Source organism: Lathyrus oleraceus, chromosome 7 (genome assembly GCF_024323335.1).
Source record: "Lathyrus oleraceus cultivar Zhongwan6 chromosome 7, CAAS_Psat_ZW6_1.0, whole genome shotgun sequence".
In the NCBI taxonomy this organism is placed as follows: domain Eukaryota; kingdom Viridiplantae; phylum Streptophyta; class Magnoliopsida; order Fabales; family Fabaceae; genus Lathyrus; species Lathyrus oleraceus.
Window position 1 is genome coordinate 92,467,255 of NC_066585.1, and position 22,348 is coordinate 92,489,602.

At 33.9% G+C, this 22,348-nt stretch overlaps 3 protein-coding genes across 6 annotated transcripts; 2 read left to right on the forward strand and 1 right to left on the reverse strand.

Annotated features, from left to right (window-relative positions):
• Positions 1 to 2,892: 2,892 nt before the first annotated feature.
• On the forward strand, positions 2,893 to 5,161 carry LOC127103979 (UDP-rhamnose/UDP-galactose transporter 4). 2 transcript variants are annotated; one of them, XM_051041203.1, is made up of 6 exons: positions 2,893 to 3,059; positions 3,409 to 3,559; positions 3,724 to 3,908; positions 3,994 to 4,194; positions 4,474 to 4,635; positions 4,723 to 5,161. In XM_051041203.1, the coding sequence occupies exons 2-6, from the start codon at positions 3,430 to 3,432 to the stop codon at positions 5,065 to 5,067; spliced, it is 1,023 nt and encodes a 340-aa protein (XP_050897160.1). In that variant the 5' UTR covers positions 2,893 to 3,059; positions 3,409 to 3,429; the 3' UTR covers positions 5,068 to 5,161. The 2 variants fall into 2 exon arrangements, with proteins under 2 accessions (XP_050897160.1, XP_050897161.1); XM_051041204.1 differs by lacking the exon at positions 2,893 to 3,059 and adding an exon at positions 3,073 to 3,236.
• A 2,322-nt stretch (positions 5,162 to 7,483) lies between these two features.
• On the forward strand, positions 7,484 to 11,890 carry LOC127103980 (mediator of RNA polymerase II transcription subunit 28). Of its 3 annotated transcripts, none has more exons than XM_051041207.1 (5): positions 7,569 to 7,799; positions 8,222 to 8,423; positions 10,563 to 10,610; positions 10,798 to 10,912; positions 11,095 to 11,208. In XM_051041207.1, exons 2-5 carry the CDS (start codon positions 8,234 to 8,236, stop codon positions 11,114 to 11,116), a joined length of 375 nt encoding a protein of 124 aa, XP_050897164.1. In that variant the 5' UTR covers positions 7,569 to 7,799; positions 8,222 to 8,233; the 3' UTR covers positions 11,117 to 11,208. The 3 variants fall into 3 exon arrangements, with proteins under 3 accessions (XP_050897163.1, XP_050897164.1, XP_050897162.1); XM_051041205.1 differs by lacking the exons at positions 10,563 to 10,610; positions 10,798 to 10,912 and adding exons at positions 7,901 to 8,034; positions 11,300 to 11,890 and having other exon boundaries at positions 7,590 to 7,799; positions 11,095 to 11,207; XM_051041206.1 differs by lacking the exons at positions 10,563 to 10,610; positions 10,798 to 10,912 and adding an exon at positions 11,300 to 11,890 and having other exon boundaries at positions 7,484 to 7,799; positions 11,095 to 11,207.
• Positions 11,891 to 21,456: 9,566 nt separating this feature from the next.
• LOC127103982 (histone H3.2) lies at positions 21,457 to 22,082 on the reverse strand. The gene has a single exon (XM_051041210.1). It carries the CDS (start codon positions 22,007 to 22,009, stop codon positions 21,599 to 21,601), a length of 411 nt encoding a protein of 136 aa, XP_050897167.1. The 5' UTR covers positions 22,010 to 22,082; the 3' UTR covers positions 21,457 to 21,598.
• Positions 22,083 to 22,348: the final 266 nt, after the last annotated feature.

Sequence of the window (22,348 nt, forward strand, 5' to 3'; positions counted from 1 at the left end):
TCATTTCAAGGTGGAGAATGAGGTAGTGAGAATCCTAAGAGGCCTTTGAATCCACATTTCCAAAGGATTTATATATGCTTCAAAGCTTGCAAAAATAGTTTCTTCAAGTGTAGATCTATCATAGGATTGTATGAGTGTTTTTTAAAGGGCTATTATGATGGAAAAATATTTACAGCCATTGGAAGGGATCCAAATGACCAAATATTGTCAATAGCATTTAATGTAGTTGAGGGAGAAACCAAAGATTCATGAAGTTGGTTTTTGAAGTTGTTGACATCTGATTTGAGAGGTGTCAGATTATGCTATACTTATACATTTATAAGTGATCAACAAAAGGTGTGTATGACTGGTCTGTTTTAATTATTGTTTATATATGAATTAGTTTTAGACTTACATATTCATGACTGTAATGCATGGTTTATTTCCTGCACTTGACGAGTTGCTACTGGAGGTTGACCAAATATTTTGTGTTAAGTACTCATTCTTGTTAAGTCACATTTTATATGTGATATTTGGATACTTGTGGTATGCAATATGTGGATATTTGATATGTGTTAGGCACTTATATAACAATTTCAGAAAGAAGTTTCCAAATGTTAAACTAAAGGAATTGATATGGAAGACTTTTACTGTTACACATTCAAATGCTTGGGAAAAAATAACGCGTGAAATGAAAAGTATCAATGAAGAGGCATTCAAGCACCTTTGGAAGACTCTACCAAGGTTATGGAGCAAATCAAGGTTTAAAACTAGTCCAAGATGTGATACTTTGGTGAACAACATGTCAAAGACATCCAACTCAGTATTTGTAGCTACAAGAGCAAGTCTATTGTGACTATAATTGAAGATATAAAAGTATACCTGATGCAAAGGTGGGAGTCCAACAAACGTAAGATTGCCAAATATGATGGTAACATGCTACCAAATGTAAAAAAGAAGCTGGAAAAGGATTCATAAAGAACAAATAATTAGATTGTTAGGTAATGAAGATTCATCATTATTGAGACATTAACATATGACTTAAATTAGCATTGGTCCATACTGGTTGATAATTATTTTCTGCTTTTGTAACAGACGTGCATGTGAATTTGACTATGAGGTTAGACATATATCATTCAATGGAGAAAAGTTTGTTGTTAACCTTTCAAAGCATGAATGTTCATGTAGAAGATGGATGCTGACAGGGATATCATGTTGTTATGCAATTTCATGCATAAAAGATTAACAGTTAAAAGTTGACGAGTTTGTGCCCGATTGTACAAAAAGGAGTGCTATGAGGCTTGCTATGCACCCGTGATTTATTCAGTTAATGGGGAATCTCTATGGACAAAAACAAATGTTGTCGATCTACAACCACCACACATAAAAAGGAAACATGGTAGACCCAAGAAGAAAATGAACAAGGAGACTGAAGAACAAGTGAGAAATGAGTCACAACTCAAACGAGCAAAATTTGGTATCAAATGCAGTCGGTGCCATAAGGATGGTCACAACAAGGATTAAAATATGTTATGAGTCAACCCTAATAGTTATGTTAATCTTTGATGTGTACTAGTTATGCCATTTTTGCCATATTTTGTAGTTTATGATTTATGGCTTATAATGCCACTTTTGTTGGTTTTCTGCTGCTGTAACATATGACTTACAATGCCTATTTTGTAGTTTTATGACTTAAGGCTTATAATGTCACTTTTGTTGGTTTTGTGCTGATGTAACATATGACCTACGATGTCTATTTTGTAGTTTATGAATTATGGCTTATAATGTCACTTTTGGTATGGCTTATAATGTAACTATTATTATGACTTATAATGTAACTTTTTTTATCACTTAAAATGCAACTTTTGTTATGGTTATGGCTTATTATTGGAATGATAAGGAATGTTATGGTTATGTCACACAGTTTCAAATTATGATAACTACATTTCACTCTTCCAAATTTAAAGTGCATTTGTTCTGATATGTTCGTGGGAAATAAAAATAACATTTCACTAATACCATAATGACAAATACATTTCAATGATAAATATTGACAAATACACAACAATAGACAAACACATTTCACTGATACATAACAATATTGACAGCCACATACACATTTCACTCATACATTTCACTAAAACCTAACAATATTGACAGACACATTTCATGACAAATGCATTTCAACCTCCTTGTTGACAAATACATTTAACTGATAAATATTGACAAATACATCTCAATAGACAGGCAAAAACCCAACCTAAAAATACATTGTTACAAATACAACATTAAACACTAAGCTCAATATGTTTAAGGTTAAAATATAAAATAAAATATTTTACAAAATAGGAGTAACATATAATTTAAAATGAAAATAGCAATTTATATTGATTATAAACAAATTATATAAATATTGAAGAATATAATTCATATATTTAAGATATTAAAATTTAAAATAAAAATTTAGTGTCTTTTATGATCTAAGAACAATGACTCATTAAATATATGATGAAACAAATTCACATGAAGAGTCTGTGGTGTAATGGTAACGTGTTTCACTATTGATCTTGCAAAATTAAATTTTATTTTCAAAAGAAACCCACACGTAGGCGCCAGCTGTATTTTTTCGTATTTTTTTTTTTAAAAACATGGTTATTTTAAAAAAAAAAATCTTATATTTTTTGGTTAAGAAAAGTGTAAATTATAGAAATATCCATTCCTAAGCCGCCATGATTTGTGTACCTATAATAAGAATGGTTAAATTAAAGGTAAAAAAGAATGATCAGAAGCATTGACATAATACTAGTAGAATAATGATTAAATAAATGAGTACCACACACATTTATATGATAAAGAGTTTCAATTAATGGTGTGAAAAAAATTGACAATTGTTCTTCATGACATTCCGTTTACTCTTTTAACAACTACGTAACTTACTTTCCCCCTGAAACTCAAACTCACTCATTTGTCCCCACTTCATTTCATTTTCATCACTCAACCTAAAAACGTTACAAAAACCACCCTAATTTCACTTCTAACTACACAAATATTCTTCCTCTCTCTCTCTCTCTCTTTATCAGGTAACTAAGAGTTTAGGAATTGTGTTTTCAGGATTTCAATGATTTCTTCTTAAATAAGTTATTGTTGTTGTTGTGTTGAGGATTTCATGGTTATTTGATTTTTAGTTATGTTTTTTAAAATGATCTTTGGATGTAAATTAAGTATTCTCGTGCAACTGCAATGATTAATCTGTTGAGGTAAGTAAAGCTCTGTTCAAGAGTTTTGAAGTTAATCAAGTTAAACTCGAAAAGACCTTAATCATTCTCTCTAATTATTTTTTGGGTATTTTCAAATGGTTTTTTGGTATTAGGTTGGGTTGGGTTTTTTGTTGGAATTTGTGATGCTTCTGATGACATATTTTACATGTAGGTAAGAAAGCCAGTTTTCAATATGGCTTCTACAACCAAGGGTGAGAGGAAGATTGCAGTTGATCTTGCATCATGGATGTTCAATGTAGTCACATCTGTAGGAATAATTCTTGTCAACAAAGCACTCATGGCTACACATGGTTTCACTTTTGGTATACTCATAATTCATCACTTTTTTTATGATCTATGTTTTTTTCTGATGTAATTGAGTTCTGACATAGCATATTCTTGATAAATACAATAATTACGAGTAATTTTTCTGATTTTCTGATTTTCTAGTTCTGACATAGCATATCATATACTGTTATCGATGCAGCTACGACGTTAACTGGTCTGCATTTTGCCACAACAACCTTGCTAACAACTTTTCTTAAGTGGAACGGATATATCCAAGACACTCATCTTCCTCTGTCCGATGTTATCAAATACGTCTTGTTTGCAAATTTCTCTATTGTCGGAATGAACGTTAGTTTGATGTGGAACTCTGTTGGTTTCTATCAGGTAACTTTTTCTAAAAGTATCATCACAGATTAAATTTATATCTCCATTTATTCTGTTTTTTAACTTTGTGCGATGAAAATTTCAGATTGCTAAGCTGAGTATGATTCCGGTGTCATGTTTTCTTGAAATCGTGTTGGACAATGTGAGATATTCAAGAGATACAAAGCTTAGCATTTCTCTTGTTCTCCTAGGAGTTTCTGTTTGTACTGTCACTGATGTGAGTGTCAATGCTAAGGGTTTCATTTCCGCTGTAGTGGCAGTTTGGAGCACTGCACTACAACAATATGTAAGTAACATATGTTCGATAGCTTATTCTAGTTCACAAGACGTTATAAGTTTTTAGAGGTCCTGTGTTGGTTAGTCATATTTTAACTGTGGCAAAACAAACAGAGTCATATTTTAACTGTGGCAAAACAAACAGGAGTCATATTTTGCCACGGTTTATGAGGCCCAACCGTATTAAATTTTGGGCCATGTGCGATAACCCGCATTGCATGCCCTCAAATACGGCCCTGGTCATGAACAACAATTTTCTCGTCTGACATTTTACTTTTATGCTGTGCAGTATGTGCATTTTCTTCAGAAGAAGTATTCTCTTGGATCTTTCAACTTGTTAGGCCATACAGCACCAATACAGGCATCAAGTTTACTACTAGTCGGCCCCTTTCTCGACTATTGGTTAACAAACAAGCGAGTCGATGCATACAACTACGGTTTAACATCCATCGTACGTCTCACTCTCTCTCCGCTGCTTAATTAACAAATATATCTCTGAAATACGTAAAAAAAACAATCTATCAATGTTTGTCTGCAGCTGTTCATTGCTCTGTCGTGCACAATCGCGGTCGGAACAAACCTTAGTCAGTTCATATGCATCGGAAGGTTCACAGCAGTATCATTCCAAGTCCTTGGCCATATGAAGACTATTCTTGTCCTGACATTAGGATTCATTCTATTTGGAAAAGAAGGTCTCAATCTACAAGTAATAGTAGGCATGATCATTGCAATATTGGGAATGATTTGGTATGGTAATGCATCTTCGAAGCCGGGAGGAAAAGAGTCTTGCAGTAACTTGTCCATTCCTATTCCTACCACCAAAACACAAGATTATAAATTACTACCAGTAGTATCTGATGAAACTAATGATGAAGAAGTGTAGAACTGAGTAGATATATAAATGGATTATCTTTATATGATGTAAAAAGTATTGCTCAATTATTTCCATATACATAGCCCATATATCTTTGTTATTATTGCTCAAGTGTTGCTCAAAGTTTTATCTACATCTATTTTTTCAAAATTGACACCAAACATATTACTATTTACAAAAGTAACTAAAACTCTCATAATTGGTTTAATATCTCAAATGTTAGTTCAAATTCTTTTTAAGTAGACATGATCAATCCTTTAAAAAATTGATTTATGCCACCTAAAAAATTAGGTGTTGAGTCATGTATTAAATCATTTTTTTAAAGATATTTGTACAAATATTTTTAAAACCGGACCTATTGAACGATGAACCGTTGCATAGTCCGGTTCGGTCAAGTAATATAAATTTCTATTAAGAGATAATAGAAACATCTATTAAACCGTTTGAACCGAATAAGTCAGATAAAACTAGTGTAATGAGATAATTGGACCGAAACCGGTTTTACAAAACTGTTAGATTCAAATAATAGTATTCAAAACCAAAAATTTTATTTTTTGGTCACTTCATATCTCATAAATTATAAATGACTTTATAAATGTAAAAAGTGTTAATGTGTGAGACACTTTTATGAGGAGAGAAAAAAGAGAATATGAAAATAAGGATTCTATTATTGAAGAATGAATATGTTACAAACTAATTCATATATGCATTTATTTATATATAAAATTACTTGACTACTAAATAACAAATTATAACAAACTAAGTAACAAACACTAAATCTTAATTGATTTCGGGCTTGGGCCACACACAACTTGGATTATATCTTATATCTCAACATACCCCCCTATAATCCAAGTTGTCCAACATACACTAATCAAGTCGATCTGAACTATTCATAATTTCTTTCTCAAATCCAGAAATCTATCGTTCTTCAATCCTTTGGTGAAAATATTGGTCAACTGTGCTTCACTTGAGCAATGTTTCACTTCAAGTTCACCTCCATTTACCTTCTCCCTAAGGAAATGAAATCTATCTTCAATGTGCTTACTCCTTCCATGCAAAACTAGATTCTTCGTAAGATTTATGAATGACTTGTTGGCGATCTGCAGCACCAGAGGTTTCTTCACTTCGACCTCCATTTCTTCAAGCACATATTTGATCCAAATTGTTTGACATACAACATAAGATCCTGCTATATATTCAGCCTCATACGATGACAATGCCATCACATGTTGCTTTCTCGAGCACCATGAGATTGGGGTGCCAAACACTTGAAAGAAATAACCAGTTGTGCTTCTTCGATCTTCCTTATCTCCATACCAATCAACATCTGAATATCAAGTAACTATAACTTCTTTACTTTCAGAGTCTCGTCGAAATAGAATTTCATAGTTTATCGATCACTCTAAGTATCTCAGGATTCTTCTTGCAGCCTTCATGTGTGACACTCTTGGTTCACTCATGTATCTTCTCACTAATCTGACTGAGAAACTTATATCAGGTTGACTGTTGCGCACATATCTCATGGATCCGACAATTTGTTTAAACAAAGTTGCATCGACTTTGTCTTCCTCTCCATGTTTCTCCAACTTCGAATTTGGTTTGATATGTGAAGGTGCAATAGTCAAATTATTTTGAAATATCCTGAGTATCTCTTTGACATACTTTCTTTAATGTAACACCATACCTTACTTCTACATTTGAAATTCCATGTCTATGAAATAAGATAAATTTCTCTAATCCGACATTTGAAATTCCTTCTTCATCAACTCTTTGAACTTCGACAACTTCTCAAAACTACTTCCAGTTACTAATAAACCATCGACATATAAGCAGATGATTGTTATATCTCGTGCCACAACCTGAACACAGACACCATACTCATATTTGCATTTGACGAATCACAACTCGACTAAGTATGAATCGATCTTCTTGTTCCATGCCCTAGGTGTCTGCTTGAGACACAAGCGCTTTGTGCAATTTGTATACTTTCCCTACTTCCTCCTAAATTATAAACCCAGGAGGTTGTGTGGCATATACCTCTTCATCTAGAGGACCATTCAAAAATGTTAATTTCACATCTAAGTGAAATGTCGACCAACCTTGATTGCATGTCAAGACGACGACTAGTCAAACAGTCTCCAATCTTGCTAATGGTATGTATACTTCAGAGTAGTCGACACATGCTCTCTGAAGAAAACCCCGAACTACCAATCTCATCTTATGTCTTGCTATCGATTCATCAACATTGTCCATCAACTTAAACATCACTTCACTTCGATAACTTTTGTATGTGTTGGTTTCGATTTCGATCAAAGAATTCAGAAAAAACAAATTTAATATTCCATATTATTCACATAAAAGTGACCGTTTGATTTCGATCAAACACTTTAAAAAAAACAAATTTATTTTTTTCAAAATTATCAACTCTGAATGAGAGCTGTCCGATTTAATTCTTCATTCAAATGCGTGAATTAATGCTTTTTTTTTTCAAAAAGGAAGGGTATCGTAAGTGAGGATAGAATGGTAAGTGTGCTTTAATAATTACACTTCGTGTGGAATTCGTTTCCTCTTATTCTCGTATCTAACTGAGGGAAGAAAACTGAGAATCTCACATACATTCCCACGCCCTGATTCATCTGAGAAGAGAAGAGAACGCCAACAGAAATCCCGTTCTTCACCTTGCGCCGCCTCAGAACCAGTCGTCGTTCACCTCTTCCCACTCACCGTCTGCTGCGCAGGTTCCTCTTCATCTTTCTAGCTTTCTTCACAAAGCCGCTGATTTTTCTTTCATTTTTTCTTCAATTACTCAAAACATCACAAAATGCATGTGCAATGCTAGGCTAGTTGTTCGATTTCAGTAACACCGGAACCTGTGAACATCGAACAAGTTTGGTGATTGCATATTTACTGTTTATCCACAAACTGAAACCCTAACCCTTGGAGAAGCCCTATCTAGTTCTTTCAATCCTCCACGTAAGCATTTCCAAATTATGGCCAAAACATTAAGCTAGATGTGAATTCAAGTTGGTATACTAGGGTATTATGGTTTTGTTTGATCTATGATAGGATATTTAATCTTTTATTGGCATGAAAAATGCAACCTTATTATCAAGTATTCATTTCATTGTATTTCATGTTGATGATCTCGTCTTTCCCTTAGCGGTCTGAAAATATGGGTGACCGACAAGTAGTTGACACAGTTGATCAACAGCTGCCATCTTCTCCTCCTCTTCCACCTCCTCCTCCTCCCTCAAAGGATGATATGATTTCATGTGTTATGGCTTTGGAGGCTGCTCTGCTTCCCTGTTTGCCAGCCAAAGAGCTTCAAGCCATAGACCGTTCCCCCCATCCTTCTCATCAAAGTGAGTAACTACTAACTACAGATCTTTCAAATTTCAGATTTCTATGCCCTGTATTAGAAATTAAATTACATGATAGCTTAGTAGTTCTGTCAATATTGTTTTTCTGATACTTTCTTTAAGTATATTAATTGAAATGTAAACCATAAATAATTTAATCAAGATATTTTCAAGCGAGGCTGTAATGTTTTGTATGTATAAAATTGGATGACTTGTTACAAGTTGTGAGTAAATAGTTTGACTTGTTATAACAAAGCCAAAAGATAATCACTGTTACTTAATTTTAAGTTTAAAGGAATGAAAATGCTTAATGCCAACATAAAATACATTATAGGATTCTTGAGTGAAAGCTCCATGTGTCATTAGATTCAGACTAGTAGTCAAACAATTATTTACACCACTAATGATCAAGTCTCAAACAGGCTCCATGTAAATTGCGTTTTGATTTAAATGGTGCCAATTAGGGAGTAATTGTGCAGTTGAATACAATCTTGTATGAGACTGATATAAATGCTAGAAGCAGAGTAGTCAGTCCCAGATGGTGGCGCAGAGCGGCTGACCCCAAAAATGGGTTATGGGATAGTGTACAGCGGGATGTTTTCTATTTGATCATTTTTGGGGACAAGTTACATGAATAATAATTATAAACATATATTTAATGTAAAATTAAACAAATAACTCAAAAACCCTTAAAATATTCACAAACCAAAGCACGAGACTTAATAAAAAACACTCTAAAACCATCAACAACTCTTGATCAACATCAACAAATCTTAATCAAAACATCACATCCCAAAATTCAATCTTAAGTACCAAATATTAAAATTCAAACTATCATAGAAATCAAATATTATCATAATTGAAGTCTTTACAACGAAAACTCATCATCAAACAAGTCTTTTTCTTCGACATATTCCTCTTCATCCCCCACCCTATTATCATCTTCAAACTCTTCATTTTCTTCAATGTAATTAAAATAAAAATAGAGGAGACAAAGTGTAATTAAAATAAAAATAGAGAAGACAAAGTGTGATTAAAATAAAAATAGAGAAGACAAAGTGTGACTAAAATTAAAACTGAGAATACAAGTGTGATTAATATTAAAAACACGGAAGAAAAAGTATAACAGAGGTAGGAAAAAATAGAGGATCAAAGCAGAAAAAGAAAAACACAAACTCGGGGGAAGAAGCGATGTAGCATATAAAGAAAGAAACAGAGAAGAAAAAGAAAGCAACTGACAAGAAGAAAAAACCAACGTGAAAAGAAAGACATGATGGAGGAGAGGGAGGAGATGGTGACCGAGAGGAGGAACAACTGCAGAGGGAAGAACGAAGTGCAGAGAGAGGTGAGGGAGGAACTCATGATTTTTCTTTGGAACAAGAACAACTGAAGTGAAGAAACGTTGGTAAAGGAAGGTTAGGGTTGAGTCTTAACTCAAATTTGATTGAAAAACCCAAAATTACCCTTAAAATGTTATAAATTTAATGGTAATTTCAGTTTTTCAAAGGGGAAAAGGATAGCGGGGCAGAAACCGCTTCGGGCCAGGAACCGCTTCGCCCCGCCACATGCTACTTACCCTATAGTGGCCACTATTGTGTTATGCACTGCTAAGACTCTTCCCATAGCGGCCAGCCTCCGCTCCGCTATAGTGGGATAGTGGTGTTATTGGCCGCCGTTGACTACTCTGGCTAGAAGTCATGGGACCTCAAAATATTCATTTTGCCTTTTGATTTAGTTTACATTTTTTGTAATTTTTCTTCATAAATATGTAGACTCTATATAAAAAAGTATGAATAAAAGATGATGACCTTTGCATGTATATTCTTTTATATTTATAAATATAAAATGTTGTTCCTTAATGGGCTGCATGGAACTTGTGAAAGCGATGCATTTGGTGTATCTGATGATACCCTCAGTTTGTGAGGAATCATGATTGCAGTTTCTATCTAGTCTATGTGTGTTGCTCACTTGAGAACTTTTGTGTGATCAATGGATGAATATGATGTACCATGTTATAATTAAGTTGTTAGGTAAAACTGTTAAAGTGGCTTAACATATATTTTTATGTTAAAGATGAGCATTCTTGCAACAACATTGCCTCCCTTGTGGAATTCAGTTGTTGACACATTGTTAAATGTGCAGTTATGAATGCACCAATCATCAATGGCGAGAAAAGAAGGGTGGTAAAAGGTTACTATTGATGATTTTGAAGTAGTTAAGTAAATTTATAAAGAATCAGTGAACCATATTTTAATCAATAATTATTGGCATGATACAATATAACCACATAAATGAGTGAAAATTGGATGTGTTGATGTACAATCTTCAAATGAAATTCAGTGTTATGATTTTGATTTTTTAATTTGATACATTGTAGGGCCGAAGACGATGAGCTGTATTTGCATTTATTTAGACCTTGTTAGCCTTGAGTTCAAATATAACTCTTGTGGTGTGACTTCAAATAGAGCCATAGTACTAAAATTAGCTGTGAGGTTAATGTCTTCCTATTTCCCGGTCCTTAATACACATTGAGAAGAGAAATTCCTCTTTTGTTCTAGTTATGTTTGTAGTTATCAGCAAACATAGAAATTTGAAGTAGAACAATCAAACTATTCAAATTTTAATATATTTGAAAAATGATCTTAATGGAGTTTGGTTGGGTTTTTTCTATCAGTCGACGTGGATCGCCATGCTAGAGATTTTATGGAGGCCGCCAAGAAACTTCAACTTTATTTTATTAGTCTGCAGCGAGAGGATAAGCCATCAAAAGCTGAAATGCTCAAAAAGGTATGCTGACCACTACGAAATAATGTTTTTCTTCAGTCCGAGACCTTCTAACATTCTTATCTAAACTTCAACTGCATGTATTGTCTAACCAGGAGATTGCTCTTATGGAAGATGAGCTTAACGAAAAAAACGAGCTGATTAAAAAACAAGAACATTTGATCCAGGAGTGGAAGAAAGAGTTGACAGATCAGTTGGACAAACATAATACTGAGTTGAACAGAGTTTAGTTTAAGATTTTATTCTTAGCTTCTTTAAATATTTAAAAAATTAATGGCCCTTTTTTAACTCAATATCAGTCTGTGAAATATGATGTCTTCTATGGGTAACCAGGCAAGTCATACTAATTAGCTGAGAATGAAATTACTTTAGAAATCTGTTTGGTGAATTTTGACGATAACAATCAAATGATACAAAATGGATGATGAGAAAAGCGGAAGAATGTCGCCATCCTTGTTAAATAGGAAGCCAAATTGCTACAAGAAAAACAGGAATTGCATACTGAGAATGCTCATTGTGTTTACCACATTGTAGTGTTCTCTGCAAACAAGCTCTCTTGTTCTTCATTGCAGCATTGAATTGCATCTTCTCTGTGCATGCACATGTATCATATCCTAACTTTTTCCTGCAGAACTTGTTACTGTGGGCTGTTTAATGCTAGTAAAATATTGGCCTTTCTATTTTCATTTATGGTGTATGTACATTGTAACTGCATCTCTGATTTTTAAGCCTTCATATATTTGCAGCTAAAATATTGTATTTCAATGGTATGGCAACAAATTTAGCTTAAGCTGCACCGGGGTTTCATAACTTAGTTCACTTTAAAGGTTTATTTGGGTTGGTGGTATAGGGTGAAGTTGAGTGTTATGAAATGTAACTTGTTAATTAGATTTTAAAAAATTGATGATTCTCCATTTTCCTTCAACTTTATTTTGTCCTATATCATTAACCCAAACATACCTGTCTTTTAGTAGTAGATGTACTCTTCTCTAGTGAGCTTTCGTCAAATGGATAGGATACATAGTTGTGGTGCTTGGAAGGGAGTTGAAAAACAGATTCTGTATCCATTTGGGTCCTAGTAACTAACATCCCAAATAAGTTGATTTCGTACTAAAACTAGTCAAGTCAAACGAATCATATTAAACAAAACAAAACGTGCATAGTGGAGATTGGAGAAGTATAAAAAAAAAAGCATAGTGATTATCTCAATTTTTACAAACGAATAAACATTTTTAAGCAAGCAAATAATAATCATCTAAATTTTTTTAAAGTAGTCTTTTCTAACTATTGTTAATGATGTTTTCCCAATTTTTGTGTATAAATGTAATTAAACGAGTCTAACATAATTATAATTTGTGTTGATACAAGTCTCTTTTTCACAACCTTCAGTCCTGTCTTTATTTGCTAGTTTGGTCATGATTGAATTTGCAGAAAGTAGAAAGTAGTAAGTTTCGTCTTGAAGCCTCATATCAAACCATCCTTAATTATATCCTCAAGTGAGACAACAAACAACCATTCATAGTCATAATAAAGTCTCAAGCACATATTCTCAAGCACATAATTAAAATTAACATTATATAATAGTGGGACCTCATATACTATAAAATCAGTCTTAACTATGTCATCAAGTGAGACAACAAACAATCATCCATAGTCATAATAAAATTTCAAGCACATAATTAAAATTAAATAGTGAGGACCATAACATGGATAGGTGGTTACATGTTTTATGATACACAGAATCTTTAGTTTTTAGACAAATATAGAGCATAATTGCATCTCTATTAAAACCTTATGGTAGGAACATAATAACTAAAATTTTCAACAAAAAAAATATTTTCGTAACATGTTTTTATTTAAGCACGCAAGTTTTATTTCGTTTTCTCTTATCTTAATATGATACAAGACATCCCCTTTTATAGCTAAGGAGGTATACAAAATACATTAATCACATTATTTACAAACATGCCATAATAAGTCTTATTAGAATGCCTTTTACAAATGACCAGCATACTTTTGACTATAGTGATACATTATTGTAGTACTTTTACTCAAGAAAATAAAACACTACTATTCATAAAAATAAGCTTGTGACAACCTGACAATTATTCATAAAACTCGCTAATGACATTTAATGGATATTTGTCAAAATCAGTCTTTAAAGATGGGCTCATGATTCAGAGACAGATTTTGATCAGATAAGTATTATTCTAAAAAGTAATTCGGATAAGGAGATGACTCATACTGTCAAGTGACATGTAGCATTTTCCTTCGAGTTTCTTCCACGTGTCCTTCCGATGGTTTAGTTTTCATTGAAGAATCTTGTTTCTGCCGAGGGGTTTGACCCGAGCTTTCTCCAAATTCTTGTATCCTAATCTTTTCCTAACTTGTACGTATCAACTTTAATTTTTTCTTGATCATGGAGATTGTTGAAGTTGATATAATTAATTAATTATTTTTTTCCACTTTTAAACTTAGAGGATAATCATCAATAGTTTTTATAGATCAACGTAAATTCTACAAATGAGGAGCTTAGTTACAAGATCTATCTGATATGGCATGTGTTGGAAGAAAACGGTTTTGAGTATGCCAACAACTTCTAGGGATAATCTTCTTTCCTTGACTTTGTCAAGGTCTGATTTTAATTGATTTCTCCATCATTTCAATGGAGAACACCATTTGAGAGTAGTCTGAATTAAAGACTTGTGGTTCATTGGATTCATTATGTGATTATTTATACATGGCTTCATTTGGGACAAGGACAATCATAATATATAAACTGGTTGCACACCAAAAATATCTTAAATGGTTTTTTATAAATTTAAAATTCGGGTTTATTATGAATGATAGAAGAAAATGTGTGTTAGGGAAGGAATAGGTATGATTTGGGCGTTTCTTTTTTATAATCTTAGTCATAAAATAAAAAAGATTATTTTTTACATATTCTTTGAGTTGGGATGGTAAGGAGGACAGATGTATCCTATAAGAGAGATTCTTAGTTGTAAATGCATGGGCTGGTAGAGGTTTGATCATAAGGATCAAAGGAAGAAAGTTTTACCTCGAACCCCTACAATTGTACCCATACCCCCATAATTAATTTTTTTGGACCAAAATACCCTTATATAAATAGGGTATGTTTTTCAGAAATGAATTTTTTTTTCATTTGCGCCTGAAGACTTCCGGAAGAGCATTTTTGCCCTTGTAAACCGGAACACTGAGAGTAAGTCTTCTGGTTCACAAAACATATACCGGAACACTTCTTCAAAGACTTTCAACTCGCTGCAGTTTTGGGACATTTAATCGGAACTCTTTAAGAAAGTCTTCCGGTTTGTAAGAGTATATACCAAAACTCTTTCTTAAAGACTTCCGATTTGTATGAACTAAACCAGAACTCTTTTAAGAAGTATTCCGGTAGTCAACCAATTTTTTTTCCACACCGGAACTTTTTTAAGAAGTGTTCCGGTGCATTTTTATTTATTTATTTATTTATTTTAAAATTATTTTATTATAATTTTTTTTATAGTGGTTCGAAGACGAGATGCATATGGTAGGATTCCAGACCATAATTTATGTTGGGGCACATCTTCATCTACAGCAGAGCCGACTGGATATCTAGGAGGGTCGTACGATACGTCTCTTTTGGTAAAGTACGAGCATCATGTTGCTCATCATTTATGGTTTGGTGAGGTAAATAAACGACATATATTTGAAATTGACTAATATTTGAATATTTTATATTGTGTTTTAAAATATGTGTTTTAATTGTTTTTAGGAAAGATGTCCGAAGAAATAGTTAAAGGTTGCTGGACACGGACTAAAGCTGACATTGAGGGTTCCACTAGCTCTTCCATAACAGGTGGAGAGTTGGGTATCTAGGTCTGAGTTATCTTCACTTTAGAGAACTAGTTTGAACAAGATAGACACAAATCTGGTATCTGCATTTGCGGAAAGATGGCATCTAGAGACATCTTCATTTCACATATCGTTTGGTGAAATGAGCATTACTTTGGATGATGTCTCATGTCTGCTTCACTTGCCCATCAGGGGTGTCTTCTGGAGTCCTCAGGATGTCACTGAAGAGGTTGCTGTTGAACTTGTTGTTGACTACTTAGGAGTGTCACATGGTGAGGCACAATCACATGTTCGTAGTTGCAGGGGTTCTTATTATAAATTGGAGTGGTTATAAGATTTATTCATACATCATAGAGCTGCTTCTAGTTGGGCATATGCGACTAGAGAATATTTGTTAATGTTTGTGGGTTCCATAATTTTTGCCGACAAGACCTTTACACTTGTCGAGGCACGATATCTCCTGTTGTTTACCGACTTAGATAGATGTTTGAGATATAGTTGAGGAGCAGCTGCACTAGTTACCCTATACAGGTGCGTCCATGTTCAGTTGTAAGCAGATCGGTGGATATCTTACTCTACTACAGGTATATAATTTAATTTTGTTTATTAAGTGTTGGATTCATTTTATAAAGTATGCTAACTTAATTTATTTTGTTTATTATGTTTTTATTTTGTAATAGTGCTGGATTCACGAGTACTTTCAAACTATTGGAAAAAAGGAGAGAAATGGAAACCAACTGATAATTGTGGTTTTCCTCGAGCGATGAGATGGTCCTATAGGCAAGGAGTCCTGAAGGTGGATGATTTATGACCTATTTTGGACGAGCTGACACCTGTCGACGTCATATGGCGTCCATTTGAGGATCATAGAGGATGACGTCAGTTTGATGAGTTATGTCTTTACAGGGGGTATTTGAAGTGGGGTGACAGAGTTGTTTCATACTTGCCTGACAGATGTTTACGTCAGTTCGGGTACAAGCAGTATGTTCCATCCCCACCTCTTGATTGTATGATGACGACTGATATTAATGTTGATTGGATTGGTTACCATCAGAGCGTTATTGATGTGATCCGTCCAACTATCCTGACCACCACTCCATCTGATATAGAAGATGGTTATCTAGAGTGGTATTATTGTGTTTCACATCCACGTTTGGTCCCTCCCCATCGTGACGAACCAAGAGAGGTACCAGTTCTTGTTTATGATGCAGGACCATCTGATCCTAATTGGGCTCGTGTATCTACATTGATTCATCGTTATCTGAGATAGGTTAATGCCGAAGAGGAAGATCCACAGTTTGCTAATTTATTTGAAGCTTTGCATATTTCTCGTTCACATTGATTTATGTATTAAGTTTTAGAATTGGATATAATAGACATAATATAATATTCATGTTTTGATTACATATTCATGTTTTGATTACATATTCATGCTAATATAGGCGTAAGTAATTGTCAATGTTGTAGACGTCCTGCAAATCCTAACATCCAAGACGTTGCTTCTTCACAACGAAACTTCTTCCAATCTAATGTGATCGGTGGCAACGGAAACCCATCTTTCATGTTAACCTGATGACAATAATTAAAACATATATTTAATAAAGTGAAATAATTAAAACATTAAGTCATATAAAATCAAATACGTACATGAACCCAATGATTTTGGTTAACAAAACCAATGCAATAAATGGAGACATTTGGTGAATGTGAACTTGTCATAGGAAAGAAAGTCTTGCACGGATCTCCTAAATAGACAAGTACAACATTATAGCGATTCGCTATCAAGTAACCCATATCTGGTAGAGTCAATCATTTTTCTGGTGGCTGTGAACCAAAGGATTATATCATCAAAGATTCTCTCACTTCTGACAACCGATTACAAAATAACTTATCATACAAAGTTGACTTATCCTTGTCTATTATTTCCAACCCCAAGTCTCTGCGAACCATTGACCAACCATCCTCACCATATCCATGCAATGATGCAATGACTCTAAATCCACAATTACCATCTGATTAAACATTAACTACATCTTCAATGTATGACCTAATATGATTAGGAAATTGAAGAGTGAAATGTTTCTGTGATTGTGGTTGCTTCTTTGATAATTTTAACTTCTTCGAAGTCTGTGATGGTTGAGATTGTCTTTGTGAAGATTGAGATGCCTTATCAACATACTCATGATACGGAGGGTCCCTATAAACATCATATTCTGTTGGTTTTTTCCCTTTCTTCTTCACTCCTCCTTTGGTTTTTAATTTCTCGGGTGGTGGACACAATGGAGTCATTGTGGGGTATGCAAGTTCACATACCCTACTCTTTAATGCCCTTTTCCCAATAACATCTAATGACCTAAACCGTTTCCACAATTCATTTATTGCACAAGTCATATCCACCTCTGGTCCATCATCTGCACCTACCTCTAACTCAACGTCCATAGTTAGTTTCCTCCAATGAACATGAACAACATCTATGGGTATCGGTATACCACATAGTGCATATCTTCCTAACTCACAAGCACAAGGTAACCCATAAGATGTTGTTAAGAGTACAACCACATATTTTCCTGTTGGTTCCAACATAATCAACTCTCAATAACTCTTCAGCAATACGTCTCAAAGCAGCTCGAGACACTGAACCACGCAAATTACCATAAAATGGATTTATGTGCGCGTGCTCAACTTCGTAATTTTTTTTGAAAAGAAGCTCTAATGTTACCCAGTTGTAACCTCAAGTTGTTATTCATAGCTTCCCAATATTTGACCATGTCATCTATACTATTTCCTACATCTGCTTTAACTTCCAATAAGCAGATTCAACCCTAAAAATATTGAAAATAACACATAGAAAAAATATCACATATAACGATAACATTTTGAAAATATTAAAAATATCACATATAAAAAAAATACATAGAAAAAATTATAACACGTATCGATTAGTCATCGTGTTACCCAAATGTAGCACTAGATTAGTCCATGCTCCAACAAATCTATGTCTATGTGGAGTCAACCATGTGTCTTTCACATAATTAATAAATTCACTATAATCAACACATGTTTGCTCAAGTTGATGCAACTGTTGACCATACTCAACCTCATCACTAGCCCAAACAACTCCCATCCATAATGTGTTTATCGTCTTTTGCAGGTCATTCACCACATGTTGTTTGCATTTTGCACCAACATTTTTGTTAATGTGAAATCTACATAGCAAATTAATCGACCTGCGAAACACAATTTCAATTGCTTTCATCAAAGCAAGATCTCTATCTGTCAAAATCACTTGTGGACACAAATATTTCTTCACAAACAATTCTTTAAGTTTCTCCAATACCCATAAAAAAAATTGTATGCTCAGACTCCATATACGCAAATGCAACATCAAAAGTCAACTCGGTTGATGTCATGCCAACAATTTCAAACAAAGGTTGTCTATATTTGTTTGTCTTGTAGGTGATATCCATAACTAACACAATAGAAAAAATATTCAACAACTTAATTGAATCAGGATGGGCCCAAAATATCTCTCTCACAACTTCCGAGTCATCCTTTTTTTACTCCAATACACATAGTATGCATCCTCAATAAGCTTAAACAAATGTTGTATCTCACTTTTAGGACCTCTTATCTCTTTTTGTATCACACTCTTATGCTTGTATACTTGCCTAATCCGAGTGACATTCTCTGGATCTCGGTCTTGCAAGGAAAGCAATATGTGTCTAGGTGGTACATGTCTCTTTGTCAAATCAGCGACATGCTGTTTCTCATCTGTGGTCAACCTACCAACAAAGGAATGACCTTCTAATCTATCATGTAAACCATGATTGTGGAACTCACATTTTATATCAATCTTCCAACCAGACCCATCTTTCGCCAAAGTCGACCTGATTTTAAATGGGCATCCACATTTCTTGGACGCACTTTGGGTTCCACTATCAGTATCCTTGTGTTTCCCATATTTATCACAACCAAATATTAATTTGTTACTTTGGGTTCCACTATCGATTCCAACCTCTTTAATCCATCTGATCACCTCTTCTCGTGTACCAAATATTTTCGTCGTTAAAAACGCATCAGAAGTATCTACACATATTTGGGGAAGATTTTCCATTCCTGCACAATAAAAAAATGTCAAAAAAAATGCAAACAGGAAGTCTTCAAAGAAGAGTTCTGGAATACACAAAAATAATACCGGAAGACTTCAACAAAGAGTTTCGGTATGTGTCACTTTGTTAACCGGAACTCTTTCAATAAGTGTTCCAGAATGTTTTTTTTAAAAGAACCGGAACTCTTTCAATAAGTCTTCCGGTTTACTGTTTGCAATGTTCCGGATGTCTTTGTCAAAGTCTTTCGGTTTTAAAAAAATACATACCAGAAGTCTTTTTTCAGGAGTTCCGGTACGAGGGTGGAATGTGTAATTTTCGGAAGTGTCAACTGAATGATAAAAATGAAATGGTAAATTGGTTAAAATCAGTTAAGGATAAAATTGGTATTTTTAAAAAATTATTGGGGTATGAGTCTAAACGTAGGGGTATGAAGTAAAATTTCCTCAAAGGAAATGTGGGCTTAGTAGTAATGATCTGGATGAGTTTCATAGCTTCGGAAAGCAAACTATGGATCATATTTTGAGTTCTTTGATATGTTTTACGGTAAAAATCATATCTGAAAAACCAACAATCTTTGAGTCAAAGAGTTTGAGGATCTTGAGGCATTTTAGGTTTAAATTAAAAGATTTTAGGAAAAGAAAAATTATCCATATGGACTTTAAACTGATAGCCTCTCAAGTGGAAGTCAATCTTTTGGATACCCAACTTACTGCAGGGGATTCCTTATAAGTGGTGTGATAATATTTTCCGGCTTCTTTGAATTGACCACTAACAAGACCATAATAATATTTTTTTCCATCAATGTCTTCTATTAAGAGAGCTCTCCAATAATGATTATTGACATCAATTTGTAAAATTCTCTTACCATACTTCGGAATTTTCAGAGTTTGTGGAGTTTGAGCGATTTTTTTCAATGTCTTTACTACTTCGGTTTGTTTTTTATTATAAGTCGTTTTTTATTTTTCACACGTATTAAGAAAGGTAATAATTATGGTATGAAAAAGATAAATTATAAAGGATTTTACAAAATTGTCATTCATTAATGATGTTGGAAAGACAAATTGACATAATTGAAATGAAAGAGAATAATAAATATTTAAGAGTATAATAGAAAAAATAACATTAATGATTCATTGATATTATAAAATCATTAATATTATGGTGCAAAATATTTTTCCAAAGTGACATATAATAAAAAATAGAGGTAGTAACTTATTAAAAATGTAAACTTCTTTCAAGATCTTTGTTATTCTCAAATTTTTTTCCTTCTTTTTTTCTTAGTGAATTTGTGATATGTGCTCAGGCACGCCATCTATGATCAGATATTGTTGATCTATTCGGGTTTTAGATCTTCAGGCGTCTAACTTCATGTCTTTGCATGAGGTGCTCTTTACATTTATTAGTCCGATTTCGAAATACACAAGAGTAAACAAAATGCTTCCAGAATCACTATGGTTGGAGCTCAAAAGTAAACAAAGTGCTCTGTACATTGTGGTCTAGAAATTCTATTTGATATTTTGTGAAATTATCTTTATTGTGATGTTGAAATTAAATACAGGAAATGAATGTTATAGTACTGTGGACCCTATTGTATATTGCTTGGTGGATGGAAGGTTAATTTGGAAATACTGTGTGACCTAGTAAATAAGAACAATAGTCTTTTCTTTTGTGATAAACATTTGCTGGATATTCTTATTCCTGTAGTTAGAAGAGTTGCATTGTAATCTTTAATGTCTTAACTTTTAATTCTAGCTATGGTGCATTGTAATCTTCAATGTCTTCTTTTACTCTGATTTACACTGGTGACTAGTTTATACATTTTGTGCTTAGTGTACCTTAACTCAAAAAGAAATCTTAAGACTTCATAGAATACAACTATGGAGCAAGATGCTCAATTTGTTTATAATTGTTTCTTCAGAACATTCTAATATGTGTGTATCTCCAATTAATTAATATTGGATTTTTCCGCTACTCTGATATCTGTAAATAAGATAATGGTTAATTTGTCTTGGGCAAAAGCACGGCTTAATCGATACTTTCAAAATTATCGTCAATGTGTTGGGGAAACGGTTTCTAATGAACAGGTTTCACATCATTTTTTTAAGTGTCCTGTCTTTGATTGTTTTGGTTTCTCTAATGTGTTTCAAAATAATAAATGGAATATATGGAACCGTTTGCAGAATTATTTGTCAATGAGAGAACTTCTAGTAAGATAGTTATTAGTGTGATTCGTATGAATTCCATTGAAGATTTTTTTAAAGAAATCTCTTAAATATAAATAGGCAAATTACTAATGATAATAGAAACATCATTGATTAACATTCAAATAGTCCTACATCTAGAGTTTGAGATTCACAAGTAGAAACTAGTAGAAGCTATTTCATTCTAGGGTTGAGAAAATAACATTTGGAATGAAATTGGATTAGAAACAAATTAAGCTCTCTCTCCTCTGATTCTTCTTGCCAGCTGAATATCCTTAGGCATGATGGTGACTCTCTTGGCATGAATAGCGCACAGGTTTGTGTCTTCAAACAGTCCAACCAAGTACGCCTCAGCAGCTTCCTGAAGAGCCGAAACAGCGCTGCTCTGAAACCTCAGATCCGTCTTGAAATCCTGAGCGATTTCACGAACAAGACGCTGGAAAGGAAGTTTTCGGATCAGAAGCTCGGTGCTCTTTTGGTACTTACGGATCTCTCTTAAGGCAACTGTTCCTGGCCTGAATCTGTGTGGCTTCTTCACTCCGCCGGTTGCCGGAGCTGATTTTCTAGCAGCCTTTGTTGCTAACTGCTTCCGGGGAGCCTTGCCGCCGGTGGACTTGCGGGCAGTTTGCTTTGTACGAGCCATTGAGAGAAACTTCTAAAAGATTTGTTTTGAGCTGATATTAATAAAAGTGATTTAATTCCGATGCTTTTTGATTCGGTGTGGAAAAAGGGTTTTATAGAGGTGTTTGAATTGAATTCAACTGAAATTTTAGAGGGAGAAATAGAGCGAGTTTTTGTTTTCGGAGCGATCCGCGTGAGTGTGGATCCAACGGTTAGGATTGGCTTAAACGATAGCGCACGGATTCTACTTTTCCCCGTGTATTCCTCTCTCATGCTTTTACCCTCTAAATTGACAACTTACGCAGCAGATCAGCTAAGTCCAAGCTGCTTAAAGAAGAGTTTTAGCCCTCCTCAAAAAAAA